Source organism: Lasiodiplodia theobromae, assembly GCF_012971845.1.
Source record: "Lasiodiplodia theobromae strain AM2As chromosome Unknown scaffold_7, whole genome shotgun sequence".
NCBI lineage: Eukaryota > Fungi > Ascomycota > Dothideomycetes > Botryosphaeriales > Botryosphaeriaceae > Lasiodiplodia > Lasiodiplodia theobromae.
Window position 1 is genome coordinate 647,699 of NW_023336563.1, and position 15,420 is coordinate 663,118.

Sequence of the window (15,420 nt, forward strand, 5' to 3'; positions counted from 1 at the left end):
GATTACCGGTCCAATCGCTTGTTTCGGAGATTTTGGGCATCGTCACGAATGTTCCTAGCCTCCTACCAACCAACGTTCCGGTAGACTCGCTTGTGTCGCAATTGTTGGGACTTCCAACTGCGCTTCCAAGCCTTTCTCTCCCGACCAACGTTGCAGTGGACTCGCTCGTATCACAGCTTCTAAGCCTTCCAACGGCGCTTCCAAGTCTTTCTCTCCCGGTCAGCCTCCCTACGGACTTGCCAATTAATTCGATCGTCTCAGACCTTCTGGGGATCACTTCGGTTTTGCCGGGACTTTCTCTGCCCTTCCCGCTGCCCACTAATGCCCCGCTTGAGACGCTTGTGTCGGAGTTGCTGGGCGTCGTCACCGCTCTTCCGAGTCTACCGTCGAACCTGGCCGCCGAGTCGCTTGTGTCAGAGCTGCTTGGAATTGCCACTGCTCTTCCTGGCATCTCTCTTCCGCTGCCAAGCGTATCTTTGGGTCTTCCTCTCAGCCTTTCATTACCGCTGCCAAGTAACCTTCCGCTAGAATCAGTGGTGTCGAACTTGCTGGGAGGCTTGCCGACCAATGTACCCCTTCAGTCGGCCTTGTCAGACCTGCTTGGACCGCTTCCGACGAATGTACCTCTGGAGTCAGCCGTATCTGAGTTGCTGAGGTCCCTGCCGGTATCCGAGTTGCTCGGAGGAGCTACAAGTCTCTTGGGTAACTTGCCCACCAACGTTCCGCTCGAGTCCGCTCTTTCGAACCTGCTTGGAGGCACAAGCGGCTTAGGGGGTCTTCCGACAGCTCTCTCGCTGCCTACGGACCTTCTTCCTCCGCTACCCGTCAGCAACCTCCTCCCTCTCCCAAGCGTCAGCTTACCGTTATCCATTGGTGTCTCGCTGAGCGTGCCGCCGCTGTCCCTGCCAACAGTCGGCTTGCCGTCGCTCCAACTAAGCTTGCCTCCTCTTCCCACCGACGCGCCCGGCTTGTCAAGCGCACTTGGTGGCATCGAAAGCGCTCTCGATGGCGTCGAAAGTGCTCTGGACGGTATACTGCAAACAGCTCCTGCTATTGCGAGCGGTCTTTTGTCAAACGTGGAGGATATTCTTCAGAGTTTGTTCCCTACCAACCCTGGTGGAGCGCTTTCCGCTATTCAAACTCTCCTCCCGAGCCTTGGTCTCCCGACTGCTGGCCTGCCCTCTCTTGGTCTCCCAACTGCTGGATTGCCCTCGCTTGGTCTTCCCACTGTTGGATTACCATCACTTGGTCTTCCCGGTGTTGAATTACCATCACTTGGTCTTCCCACTGTTGGATTACCTTCGCTTGGTCTTCCCACTGTTGGATTGCCTCCCCTCAGCCTCCCCACTGCTGGGTTGCCTTCCCTGAGTCTTGGGCTTCCATCATTGAGCCTGGGGTTGCCATCGATCAGCCTTGGAATCCCGTCTCTTGAACTGCCTTCCCTTGGTCTTCCCGGACCAAGCCAAGGCCTTCCAGGGCTGCCTCCAATTGGACTACCCTCTGAACTTCCTCCTCTTCCGGTTCTGAGTGATATTGCCGCCCTTGAAAGCCTCTTGCCATCGGCCCCTGCGCAACTGACGTCCCTCATCAGAGACCTTGAATCTCTGCCTAGCGCTCTTCTCAGCAACTCCGCCGTGCTGCCGTCGCTTCTCTCGGAGATTGGTAACGTTGGTAGCATCTTACCAAGTGCAGTAGTGCCGGTTATTTCGCATCTGCTCTCGGATGTGCTCCACCCACCGACCGGCATTCCAGGTCTTCCACTCAGCTTGCCATCCGGCCTTCCCACCGGATTGCCAACGGAACTTCCACCACTGCTGTCCAGTTTACCGGTTCCCTCGAACCCGGGTGATTTGGTCTCTGTGCTCAACTCAGTACTGCCGAGCCTGGGCATCCCCCTTCCGACTAATCCGGCACAAGTTCCAGAAGTGCTTTCGTCGGTTCTTGCCGATCCTGGCCTCGGCAGCGTTCTTTCGAACCTGCCGCTCCCGACGGGAGGAGCTCTGCAGAGTCAGCTCTCGGAACTGCTGGTGATTCCTTCGGCTCTCCCGAGCTTGCTCGCGCCGGTGATTAGTGCGCCGTCGCTCGGTTTGCCGTCGCTCTCAATTGGTGGGTTGGGGTCGCTCTCTTTGGGTGGTCTCCCTTCGCTGTCTCTCGGCGGTCTTCCATCGTTACCAGGTGTTGGCGTTCCGTCTCTCCCAACTGCTGAACTCCCACCTCTTTCTCTCGGCGGTCTCCCGTCCCTTTCCCTCGGCGGCCTACCATCACTGCCTCTTGGTAGCCTCAGTCTTGGCCTCCCGTCCCTGTCTCTCGGTCTCCCAACTGCCGGGCTCCCGTCTCTATCCCTCGGCCTCCCGTCCCTTCCGACCGCCGGCCTTCCATTGCCATCCATCCCCCTCAGCCTAGACATCAACCTCCCACTCAGCCTCTCCCTCGGCCTCCCCGCAGTATCGTCACTGCTTCCACCCATCATCACCCCCAGCATCATCCTCCCGTCGCTGCTTCCCTCCAGCCCCGCCGACCTCGCATCGCTGGTCTCCCAGATACCGGCGCTATCATCGCTCCTCCCACCCGGCCCGCTCGAGTCCATCTTCAGCAACCCACCGGTGCTGAGCTCCGTCCTGTCCGGCCTCGGCAGCCAGCTGCTGAGCCTGCCGTCAATCAGCCTGGGCGGATTGCCGACGAATGGAGGGTTGCCGTTGCCGTTGCCGAGTGGAGGAGGGCTGCCGGGCGTGGGTGGGCTCAGCCTTTCGCTGCCGAGTGTTGGTGTGTCTCTGCCGAGCGTAGGCCTTTCGCTGCCTAGTGTCGGTCTACCATTGCCGAGTGGAGGCCTGCCGGGCGTTGGAGGGCTCAGCCTCTCACTGCCTAGTGTCGGACTGTCTCTCCCGAGCGTAGGCCTGCCTTTGCCGAGCGGAGGACTGCCGGGCGGCGGCGGGCTCCCGTCGCTTTCTCTGGGAGTGCCGGGTATCAGCCTACCGTCCGCGGGCTTGCCGTCGCTGGCGCTGCCGAGCGGTCCGCTTGGGGAATTGTCGCTGAGTCTGCCTTCGCTCGGCCTGCCCAGTGCGGGATTGCCGTCTATCGGCTTGCCGTCGGGTGGGCTGCCGAGCGTCCAGCTCCCTTCGATCAGCTTGGGTCTGCCGAGTGCAGGGCTCCCTTCGCTCTCGCTCGGGTTGTCTTTGCCCAGCGTGGGCTTGCCGTCAGCTGGCCTGCCCACTGCCGTGCTGCCGTCGCTTGGCCTACCGTCTGGTGGGCTTCCGGGCGGCCAGCTATCTCTGAGCCTGCCTAGCGTGGGACTGCCGTCCATTGGAGTTCCTGGCGTTTCGGTTCCAAGTGCTGTGCTTCCAAGTGGTGTGCTTCCAAGCGGTGTTCTTTCATCAGCTGGCATTCCTCTCTCCAGCGTCCTAGCGCCTCTCAGCCTTCCGAGTAATCTTGGTATACCCAGTCAAGGATTACCGTCTAGCTTAGGGGTACCGGCTCTCAGCGCAGCATTGCCATCGCTCAGCCTCGGAGTACCCTCTATTAGCCTTGGAGTACCATCTCTTAGTCTAGGAGTTCCCTCTCTCAGTTTAGGGGTACCGTCCCTCAGCTTGGGATTACCATCTGTCAGCTTAGGAATACCGTCGCTCAGCTTGGGAGTACCATCTATCAGCTTAGGCGTACCCTCAATCGGCGTACCGTCCATTGCTCTCCCAAGCATAGGTCTGCCATCACCCGGCGTTCCAGGTGTGCCCGGCCTTCCCAGCATTGGGCTGTCATCCGTCGGGCTCCCGTCTGTTGGTCTTCCGAGCAATGCGCTCCCATCACTTGGCCTTCCCAGTACCGGATTGCCATCAGTTGGTCTCCCCACTGCCGTGCTTTCTTCGCTCGGCCTTCCGAGCGTTGGACTTTCCTCCTTGGGGCTTCCTAGCGCTGGATTATCTTCCATAGGATTACCGTCGGTGGCACTTCCAAGCAGCGGTCTCCCGTCGATCGCCGTTTCTTTGCCGAGCACGGGTCTGCCGTCTGTCGGCCTCCCAAGTGGACTTGGCTCTCTGCCACCACTCTCGCTGCCGAGCGCGCTCAACCTGCCCAGCGGTGGGATATCATCACTTGGGCTTCCAAGCGGACTGAACCTGCCCAGTGGTGCATTGTCATCACTCGGACTCCCTAGCATACTCAGCTTACCGAGCAGTGGGCTGCCGTCTGTTGGGCTCCCGGGCGTACTATCGTCACTTGGACTCCCGAGCGGATTGCCGCCAGTCGGCATCCCCAGCGCCCTCAACCCTCTCAGCAGCGGCGGCTTACCCTCCGTCGCGCTCCCAAGCGGCCTCGGCCTCCCCAGCGCCGTGCTGCCGTCGACCGGGCTTCCGAGCATTGGTCTGCCGTCACTCTCACTCCCAGGCATTCTTCCATCAACCGGCCTGCTGCCATCATCCCTCGGACTCCCAAGCCAACTCGGCCTACCCTCATCAATTCTTCCAGGCGTGCCGAGCGCTCTACCGTCGTCTTTCGGCCTGCCGTCGTCCGGCTTACCCGTCAGCAGTCTCCTCAGCGGCGCTGCGCTTCCTTCGGTTGCGAGCAACATCAATTCACTACTCAGCCAGCTTCCAAGCCAGCTGTCTTCGTTGAATCTGCAGCCGTCGCAGTTGTCCTCGGTCTTGGCCGGGTTGTCGTCTTTGGGCGTGTCGCTTTCGGTTGGGCTGCCGTCGGCTGCCGTGCCGTCGTTGGGCTTGCCGTCGCAGCTGTCTCAGATCATCCCGCCGCTGCTGCCTACTGCGCTGGGCGGATCTGTTGTGTCCTCGAGGGGCTTGTCGTCTATTGGGTTGCCCTCTGCGTTGCCTCTTTCGGCTTCTGTTCCATCAGTGGGCTTGCCGTCGGCCGTGCCTTCACTGGGTGTGCCGTCATTGAGTTTACCATCACCCGGTCTGCCGTCTGCCGTGCCTTCATTGGGCTTACCGTCACTAGGAGTGCCCTCACTATCACTGGGAATTCCCACACTGTCACTTGCGGTGCCATCGTTAGGGGTGCCGTCATTGGGTGTGCCTCCAGTGGGTGTTCCATCTCAGGGCTTACCACTGAGCTCTATCCTGCCATCCACAGGACTACCTTTGGCGTCACTTCTTTCTCCAGCTTTACCATCAATCGGCTTGCCTTCGCCTGTCTTACCTTCTGGCGTGCCGTCCTTGGGAGTGCCTTCGGCTGGATTGCCTTCTGTCGCCTTGTCCTCGTTAGGTCAGCCATTGTCTGGTGTACCGTCAGTCCTGCCCTCGTCAAACCTACTTTCTCGGGTACTTTCGGCTTCTCTACCACTAAGTGTGCCATCAGTCGGGTTGCCTTCGGGAGTACCGTCTTTGGCAGTACCATCTCTTGGAGTATCATCATTGGGGCTGTCCTCTCCCGGTCTTCCTTCTGCGCTTTCTCAAGTCCTATCGTCGCTCCTTTTGCCATCTACAGGTTTGCCTTCTCTGGGTCTCCCGTCCGGGCTTCCTTCGGCGGCGCTGCCATCAATCTCTGGCCTTCCGTCTCTGGGCCTGAGTTCCGTGGGGATTCCATCTGCGGCTCTATCTTCTCTTGGTCTCGTACTACCTCCAGTTTCGAACCTTGCACCTCCAATTCTGCCTTCCATCGGTCTCTCTTCACCCAACCTGCCGACGCTTGGCCTTCCGTCTACCGGCGTTCCCGCTCTGAGTCTGCCATCACTTGGCCTATCCTCGATTGGCCTTCCTTCCGCCGCCATCCCCTCAGCACTCTCCCTCTCTTTGGGCATATCATCACTCGGCCTCTCACTCGGTGTGCCTTCTCTTGGTGTACCTTCACTTGGCTTGCCATCACTCGGCCTCCCCGGCCTCCCCGGCCTCCCCGGCGTCGGCCAACCCGCCCCATCCAGCGCCATCCCGCAGCTCCCCACAAGCGGCATCGCCGCTTCTCTCTCGCGCGCCTCAGTCCCAGTATCATCAATACTGCCATCCACAGGCCTTCCACCACTCGGAGCCTCCCTCCCGCTCTTCAGCCTGCTGCCCTCCGGCGCCTCTCTCCTCCGCTCATCAGTCCCAATCCCCGCTCTCCTCTCATCCGCAAGCAACCCTCTCGGCGGCGGCCTACCCTTCGACTTCGACCCTGCTCTCGCCACGTCACTCCCACTATCCAGCCTCCTCCCCCCGGTACTCCCATCCGCCGCCTCTCTTTCGCGCGTCCTGCCCCCAGTGTCGTCATTGCTCCCATCTGGAGGCCTTCCTCCCCTCGGCACCGGCCTACCCTTCGACTTCGACCCCGCCACCGCACTCCCGCTCTCCAGCATACTACCGGCGCTGCCTCCCCCGGCCCTTAGTAACCTCGCGCCGATTGTCTCGGCCATCGCGTCGTCCAATGCGCCGCTCGCGTCGGCTATCAGCCAGCTGGGGGTTCCTGGTGGGCCATCACTCGTGGCGAGCCAGCTGGCATCGAACTTGCCGCTGGCGTCGCAGGTGGGATCCGTGTTGGGGAGCTTGTTGCCAAGCAATCCTCTTGGTCTGCCCAGTGGAGGTATCGTTCCCAGTAATCCTTTGAGTCTGCCCAGTGGAGGGATTCTTCCAAGCAATCCCCTGAATCTTCCAAGCGGAGGGATTCTTCCGAGTAATCCTTTGAATCTGCCCAGTGGACTTCTACCGAGTGCTGGGGTTCCGAGCGTTCCCGCACTGAGCATCGGTCTTCCGAGTTCTGCCCTCCCGAGCTTGGGTGTTCCGAGCAATCTTCTGGGCTTGCCGAGCGGAGGCTTGCAAAGCGTCCTGCCGAGTGGAATTCTTCCGAGCATCAATATCCTACCACCCATTGGAAGCTCGCAAGGCGGTGTTCTGCCGAGTGTCGCTCTCCCCGGCGTTCCGGGTGTTTCTCAACCGAGCGTTGCGCTCCCGAGTGCGTTGTCGAATATCGGTCTGTCGAGTGGTGCGTTGCGGAGCCTCAGCGCCGGCCTTCCTAGCGGAGTTCTTCCCAGTGCTGCTTCCCTGCCAAGTATTGGCATTTCGAGCATTGGTCTTCCCTCGCAGAGCGCTGTCTTGCCGAGTGTTCCTCTCCCAAGCGTTCCGGGAGTCTCTGTCCCAAGCGTTCCAGGGGTCTCTCTTCCAAGCGTGCCAGGAGTCTCTCTTCCAAACGTCCCGGGCGTTTCACTTCCGAATGCTCTGCCAAGCGGAGGTCTGCCGACGGGTGCACTATCGAGCATCGGTGTCCCTCTAGCGAGCGGAGTTCTTCCAAGTGTTGGTGGTATTTCGAGCCTTGGTGTTCCGCCAGTGGGATCGCTTGCCCTTCCCAGCCTTGGCTCCGGCCTTCCAGCCCTTTCTTTACCGAGCAATGGACTTCCTGGCGTCAGCTTGCCTGGTTTGTCAGGCATTCAGCTTCCGAGCGGTGTGCCCTCGAGCATCGCTCTATCGCTTGGAGCTTTGCCGAGTATCGGTTTGCCCGGCATTGGTTTACCAGGCGGCCCGTCGTCACCTAACGTGGGTTCACCGAGTATACCGGTAGCACTTCCAAGTACAGGTCTGCCCTCTGTTGGAGTGCCTTCTGTTGGAGTACCGTCTATTGGTCTTCCTTCGGCAGGCCTGCCTTCTGGTGTACCTTCTGTTGGCCTTCCTTCCACCGGTCTGCCTTCCGTAGGTGTACCGTCTCTAGGTGTACCAAGTGCTGCTCTCCCAAGCGTTGTTCTCCCAAGCACTGGCCTCCCAAGCGCAGCTCTTCCAAGCATTAACCTGTCCAACCCCATTGGCCCGAGCATCGGCGTACCCAGTGCTGCCATTCCAAGTCTGGGCTTACCAAGCGCTGCCCTGCCCAGTGGGCTGTCCAACATCGCTCTGCCCAGCAATGTTGCACCCAGTGCTGTGTTGCCCAGCATCCTTTCCAATGCCGGCCTACCCAGCATTCTTCCAAGCGCAGGCCTGCCGCTCTCGAGCATCGGCCTCCTCAGCGCCAGCTTGCCTCTCAGTCTTGGTCTGAGTCTACCGAGCTCTGGCGGCCTACTGGGCCTACCCACAGCCGCTCTCCCCAGCATAGGCCTACCCGGCCTCGGCCTCCCCGGCCTCGGCCAGCCCCTGCCGAGTGCCCCTCAACAACTCAGCACTTTTGTATCCAGCGTCCGGTTATCCAGTGTCGCCCCTATACCTGGTGTATCTGCGCCGAGCGTCGCCAGTCTACTGCCCAGTTCTGCGCTGCTGTCCAACATCGGTTCCAGCGTCCCTTCGCTCCCCGTTTCCGTACTACCCAGCGTCGGCTCAAGTCTCATCGCACCCGTTGTTTCGAACCTCGGGATCGTGAGCAGTGCGCTGCCGCAAGTCAGTTTGCCGGGTCTTTCCAGCGGTGGTGTTCTTCCGAGTGGTGTCATCCCAAGTGGTGTCCTTCCGAGTGGTAGCCTCCTGAGTGCTGCTCTTCCGCTTGTTTCTTCGGTTGGTCTTCCTGGACTTAGTTCCCTAGGCGCAGGTCTACCCAGCGGTGTGCTTCCGAGCGCTGCTGTGCCGAGTGTCGGTCTTCCCAGTGCTGGTCTTCAAAGCGTTCTTCCCAGCGGTCTTCCAAGTGGCCTTCCAAGTAGCCTCCCCGGCGTCAGTCTTCCAGTTGGACTCCCCAGCTCCGGGCTCCCTAGCGTTGGTCTCCCGAGTACCGGTCTCCCAAGCGCTATTATTCCGAGTGCTGCTCTACCTAGTGCCAGTCTGCCTGGAATCAGCCTCCCGAGCGTCGGCGCCCCAAGCATTGCTTTGCCGAGTGCACCAAGCTTGGGCCTACCTTCATCTGGGCTTCCAAGCATTGCTCTTCCAAGCACAGGTATTCCGGGAGTGAGCTTGCCAGGGGTAAGTCTACCTTCTGGTGGCCTTCCTAGCATCGCTGCTCCAAGTCTCGGTATCCCGAGCTCAGGTCTCCCGTCGGCAGCACTGTCAAGCCTTGCTGCGCTGCCATCAAGCCTCCGCGTCAGCATACCCTCAGCTGCGGTTCCAAGTGTCGCTATTCCCACTGCCGGTCTGTCATTGAGCGCCGCGCTGTCCGCCTCATTACCAGGAATCTCCGTGCCCAGCGTCGGCCTCCCATCTCTCGCCGTACCCAGCATCCAAGCACCAAGTCTCGGAGGCCTCCTACCAGGCGTCCTCCCACCAGCGCCCCTCAGCGCCCTCGCCCCCAGCGCCCCTCCAGCCGCATCATCCCTCCTCAACAACAACAACCCCACCGCCCCCAGCTCCCAAAGCCTCTACCCGCTCCCCACCCGGCTGACCAGCCTCAACATCCCGACATCAGCACAGGCACCAGCCTCCGCCGCGCCATCCAACCCCGCCTCGGCGCCACTAGGCATCGGCTTCCTGCCCACCGAGTTCCCAGACGAGCCGACAGCCATCATGACGTCGATACCCGATCTGGAAGCCTTCTACTCGCAGCTCTTCAACAGCCCGTTCGGGCTGCCGACCGTCTTCCCGCCCGATGCAACCGTCACGGCGCCCATCCCGCTGCAGTCGGCGCTCTCCGACTTCTTCGGCGCGCTGCCGCCAGAGTTTGCGCCGCCGATACTGAGCTCGGCGCTGCCGAGTATTGTGAGCGCGTTTGCGAGCGATCCGCCGAGGTTGGTGTCGGCGTTGTCGAGTCTGGTGAATGTGGCGGCGCCGTCGCTGGGGTTGCCGGCGTCGCTTACGAGGGTTCTGCCGAGTGTGCTGGCTGCTTCGTCTGTGGGTGTGCTGCCGTCGAATGTTCTTTCTGCGTTGCCGTCGAATGTGCTGCCTTCGGGTATTGTGCCTTCGGGTGTTGTTCCTTCGGGTATTGTACCTTCGGGTGTCTTGCCTTCAGGTGTAGTACCTTCTGGTGTTTTGCCACCCAACCCGGTTTCGAATCTGGCATCAAACATCCTACCGTCCAACATCCTGCCGACTACCCTCCTGACAATCGTCAGCCCGCCAAGCGCAGCTCTGCCGTCAAACATTGCTTCTGCTCTCAATCCAGTGGTGCCGGGCCTTGGATCTGCCTTGCCTTCAAATCCTCTTGGATCCATCGCCTCAGCAGTTCCCTCACTCCCTGCGGGCTTACCTTCTCAAGGCCTCAGTGCTCTAAATCCAGTTGCTAGCCTGCTCAACCCAGTCCTTGGCCCGTCTTCACTCGGCGGTCTCGTCCCCCCAGTCCTCTCAGCACTCGCACCATTGCAACCACCAGTTCCATTATCCAACGCCGCCTCCAACCTCAACAGCGCTGTCCCCGCCCTGAGCAACGCCCTGCCAAGCAATGTTGCCTCCGCTCTCCCGGTCAGCAATCTCGCCTCTGCTCTCCCAAGCAACGTCGCTTCTGCTCTTCCAGTTAGCAACATTCGTTCCGCCCTCCCAAGCAACGTTGCTTCTGCCCTGCCGAGTAATATTGCGTCTGCCCTCCCGGTTAGCAACCTCGCCTCCGCTCTCCCAAGTAACGTTGCCTCCGCCCTACCGAGTAACATTGCCTCTGTCCTTCCGGTCAGCAACCTTGCCTCAGCGCTCCCAGTTAGCAATCTTGCTTCAGCGCTCCCGAGCAACGTCGGCTCTGCTCTCCCGATCAGCAACCTCGCTTCTGCTCTTCCAGTAAGCAACGTTGCCTCTGCCCTTCCAGTTAGCAATCTCGCCTCTGCTCTTCCGGTTAGCAACGTTGCTTCCGCTCTTCCAGTTAGCAATGTCGCCTCCGCTCTACCAAGCAACCTTGCCTCTGCGCTCCCGGTCAGCAATGTCGCCTCCGCCCTACCGAGTAACATTGCCTCTGCCCTGCCGAGCAACATTGCCTCCGTTCTCCCAAGCAACGTTGCTTCCGCCCTGCCAGTTAGCAACCTCGCCTCCGCTCTTCCAGTGAGCAACCTCGCCTCTGCCCTGCCGCCGATCAGCAACGTTGCTTCCGCTCTTCCAGTTAGCAACATTGCTTCCGCTCTTCCAGTTAGTAATGTAGCCTCTGCGCTACCGAGCAATATTGCCTCTGCCCTGCCGAGCAACATTGCCTCCGCTCTCCCACCAATCAGCAACCTCGCTTCCACCCTCCCAGTCAGCAACATCGCCTCCGCCCTCCCAAGCAACATCGCCTCCGCCGTCCCGACCAACCTCGCCTCCGCCATCCACCCCCTCGCCACCATCGTCTCGCAAGTCGGCGAACTGCTCACCAGCGCCAACGCCGTACCCTCGCTGCTCTCGCACATCGGCTCTGACGTCGGCGAAGTGCTGACGCACGGCCCGAGCGCGGTGCCATCCCTTCTGTCCAACCTAGCGTCCAACCTCGCCGGCCTGCCGTCGAATGTGGTGACGCCGCTGCTCTCAGAGGTTGGCCAGGTGCTGTCGAACCCGGCTGCGCTGCCGTCGGCGTTGGGGGTTAATGTTGGGTCGGAGTTGGATGGTTTGTTAAGGCCGATTACGGCTGGCGGTCTGCCGGGGTTGCCTGGTGGCTTGCCTTCGCCGGGTTTGCCTTCGGGCGTGGTGCCGTCGGGTGTTCTGCCGTCTGCGGGTCTGCCTTCGGTAGGCGTGCCATCTCTTGGTGTTCCGTCCGTAGGCCTCCCCTCGGCTCCTATTCCTTCCAGAGTACTGCCATCCGAGGTTCTGCCTTCTGTAGGTCTGCCGTCGACTGGTCTTCCATCGATCGAATTGCCTACACGAGCACTCCCATCTGTAGGCCTTCCAACGGCAGGCCTTCCATCTGCTGCTCTTCCTTCAGCAATACTTCCAACGGCAGGCCTTCCTTCAGCCGCTCTCCCATCTCAGGTCAACGCGATTAACTCGCTCGTTGACGAACTGGATGACCTGGATGATGTGCTCACGCAACCAGCCGCACTAACTTCTGCCGTTGCTGCACTTGAGTCCCATCTCGCTGCACTTCCATCTAACCTGATCCCGCCGAGCCTCCTCAATCCAATCATTTCAGAACTAGGAGATCTCCTTACGGAACCAGCCGCTGCTCTCCCCTCAGCCATCGATGACTTGCAATCCGACCTTGGCGAAATCCTGACAGGCGGCCCACTTGGTGGTCTCCTCGGCCCGAGCGGAGTCTTGCCACTTCCAGTCTCGAACCTCCTTCCTCAAGCACCGAGTGCCGTCGTTCCGTCCCTCGGCCCTTCGCTCCCGGCACTTTCGGGCTTGCCTCTGCCAGTGTCAAACCTGGCCCCAAGTGCACTGTTGCCATCCCTCGGTCCGAGTGCTCCACTTCCAGAGCTACCTCTCCCAGTATCGAATCTGGCGCCGAGCGCGGCGTTGTCATCCCTCCTGCCTGGTGCTTCACTCCCAGCCGCTTCGATTCTGCCTCCTCTGCCAGTCTCGAACCTTGTTCCTCAGGCACCCAGCGCTGTCCAACCCGTCGTCAGCAACCTGCTTGGAGCAGCCTCCCCCAGTGCTGGTGGCATCTCGTCACTGCTCGGCCAAGGGCCGGGAAGTCTCTTGGGTATCAGCCAACCTGCGGCGGCTCTCCCGAGTGCTGCGGCGAACGCTCTCAGCATCGGACTGGATATCGTTGGTGGCCCCGTCACGACAGGTACACCCGGCCTGGGTATCTCACTTGCGCCTGGTCTAGCCCAGGTCTCTGTGCCTGGCTTGGGCGTGTCTCTCGGTATTGGAGGCTTGTTGCCGAGTGCTCTGGCACCTCAGGCCCCAGTTAGCAGTAATCCTGTTGGTGGGCTCCTGGGCGGTCTACTTGGTCCCGCTCCTGCTGCTCCTGCAGCTCCTGTGCAGCCGAGCAGCAATGTCGTAGCGGCCCCGGCCTCTTCCCCAGTAGCTCAGAGCTCTGCGCCCGTAGCCCAAAACGCAGCCCCAGTTAACAACAATCCTCTCGGTGGTCTCCTGAACCCGCTGCTTAATCCCGCTCCTGCTCCCGCACCTGCTGTACAGCCGAGCAGCAATGTCGTAGCGGCTCCGTCCTCTGCGCCAGTAGCTCAGACATCTGCACCAGTAGCTCAAACCTCTGCACCAGTAGCTCAGACCTCTGCGCCGGCAGCTCAAAACGCAGCTCCAGTTAACAGTAATCCTGTTAATAATCTCCTGGGCGGCCTGTTTGGTCCCGCTCCTGCACCTGCACCTGCTGTACAGCCGAGCAGCAACGTCGCGGCCGTTCGACCTAGCAGCAGTGCCCCGGTCCAAAGCAGTAACGCTCCCGCTGCTCTCCCAAGCACCAACAGCCCAACCGCCGCCGTTCAGCCCAGCAGTAACCCGCAAGCCGCTCAGTCAAGTGCCCCGGGGCAGCCTGGTAGCAATTCTCCCGCCGTTCAGCCCAGTGGTTCTCCCAGTGTAGCCCCAGGCGGCTCGTCAGTCCCGCCACAACCCTCGAGCAATCCTCCGGTTACGGCAGCCTCTCCAAGCAGCATCATCCATACCTCCTCAGCGAGCCTTCCAAGTAGCAACGCGTCTCCGGCTGCTGTTCCGTCCTCGATCGTTCCAGCGCCGCCCGCTGCTCTGGCAAGCAACCCTGCTTCAGCGGTCAGCAATAACAGCCCCCTAGGGAGTCTCAATGCCCCCTCATCAAACCCTGTTGCTGCTGTTCCCGCAAGTAGCGCTCCAGCCATCTCCTCTGCCATACCTTCTAGCCCTACTCCAGCCGCCGTTGCTTCGAGCAGCCCTGCCAACAACAACCCTGTGAACAATCTGCTCGGCGGTCTCTTCGGCAACCCCAATAACGTTGCCCAGCCAAACCCGGCGGCTCCACCACCCAGCAGTGCTCCAGCTGCTTCTGCCGTTCCTCCCAGCAGCTCACCTGTCGCCACGCCTGCCAGTAGCAACGGCGCTTCAACCACCGCCATACGTTCGAGCACTGCACCAGCCGCCGTTGCTCCGAGCAGCCCTGCCAACAACAACAACCCCGTAAACAATCTGCTCGGTGGTCTCTTCGGCAACCCTGCGCCTGCTGCACCCGCTGCTCCCCCTGCTGCTCCCGTCAATCAGGCGCAGGTAAACAGCATCAACGTGTCCGGCCAACTCCAAGTATCTGCCGGCGGAGCACCAACAGCAGCGGCAGTACAACCATCCGCCGCCGCCGCCAACAACCCCGTGCCGAGCGCGAACACAGCGCCAGTCGCACCACTATCACCCTCTAGCGCTGGAAACCCGTCGTCCGCTGTGGCATCATCAGCAGTTCAGCAGAGCGCGCCGAGTGCTGCCGCACCTTCTGCCGCGGCAAGCCCACCATCCGCCCCTCCTGCCGGCCTTCCCCCAGTTGCAGCATCTAACCCCGCTGCCACCGCCAACACGGTGAGCGCACCGCTGGCACCAGGAGGACCGTCACCACTGCCATCCGGCGCTTCTGGTGCCTCTGGTCCCGTTCCTCCCACGCCGCCTGCAGTCGCTTCATCTGCGCCGGTCTCGACGGGACCAGGAGGAGGAGCGTCACTGCCATCGCCTGCTACTGCTGCTGCGGTGCCGCCGAGCGTACCGCCTGCAGCGGCATCAGCACCGCCGTCATCGGGAGCAGCATCGCCACCATCATCAGGAGGAGCATCGGCGCCGCCGTCATCAGGAGCAGCATCGCCACCATCCGCCTCGCAATCACCTCACTCTACTACCGGAGCATCCGCCAGCGCTCCCTCTGCAGCATCATCATCACCAGCACCCAGCGCAGCGGGGCCAGGACCATCGAGCCCTGCCGCACCCAGCGCGAGCGCACCAGCGGCATCAGCGCCACCGAACAGCCCGTCGGCACAGTCGCAGCCCTCACAGGGATCATCGCAGCAATCACTGGCAGCCCCACAGCCGCCGCCAGCATCACAGCCGCCAGCATCATCACCGCTGCCCTCATCCGCTGCTGCTCCCTCTGCCCCCGCCTCCGCTGCGAGCCCGCCAGCCTCTGCCGTGAGCTCGCCTGCTGCCTCAGTCTCTTCGCCCGCCGCCGGCGCTCCAGCTCAACCTCCACCCCCGGCCATCGCTCTATCGGCATCCGCGTCCGGCGCACTAAATATTGGAGCACCGCCGGCAGGAGCTTCCCCGCCAGCAGGCTCTGTGCCAGCAGGCTCTGCGCCAGCGGCCTCCGCGCCATCTGCTTCGCAGCCAGCGGCCTCACCACCGTCCGCATTGCCACCATCTGCTTCGCGACCATCTGCGTCCCAGTCAGCAGCCTCTCCTCCAGCCGCATCTCCACCGTCATCTCAATCCCCTGCAGGTAGCCAGGCATCCGCCTCCTCGCCAGTATCATCTCAAGCATCTCCCGCAGCAAGCCAGTCATCCGCCTCGCCGGTATCGTCCAGAGCCACCGTCTCTTCTCCTACTTCATCTACCGCCGCTGCTGCTTCTCCTGCTGTGTCCGTTTCGGCGTCAGGAGCGGTCGGTCTGAGCTTAGGAGGGCAGCCGCAACAACAACAACCAACGACGCTGCTAACGCAGACGCGGCCGCCTACGGCGAGTTCTGCGTCGCCATTACCAACGACGTCGTCGGCGAGAGCGCCTGCAAATAACGGCTTGCTGGGCTTGAACTTGGGCCCTCTTTTCGGGGGCTGAGGAGATGACGATGACGACGATGATGATGATGGCGCGCTCC

General features: G+C 61.4%; 1 protein-coding gene across 1 annotated transcript; it reads left to right on the forward strand.

The window, feature by feature from the left end:
- Window positions 1-7,299: 7,299 nt before the first annotated feature.
- On the forward strand, window positions 7,300-15,337 carry LTHEOB_2864 (uncharacterized protein; the record flags this gene model as incomplete). Its single annotated transcript, XM_035511723.1, has 7 exons — window positions 7,300-7,326; window positions 7,486-7,598; window positions 7,658-8,273; window positions 8,639-8,783; window positions 8,848-14,170; window positions 14,233-15,045; window positions 15,097-15,337. 7 exons carry the CDS (start codon window positions 7,300-7,302, stop codon window positions 15,335-15,337), a joined length of 7,278 nt encoding a protein of 2,425 aa, XP_035363590.1.
- Window positions 15,338-15,420: the final 83 nt, after the last annotated feature.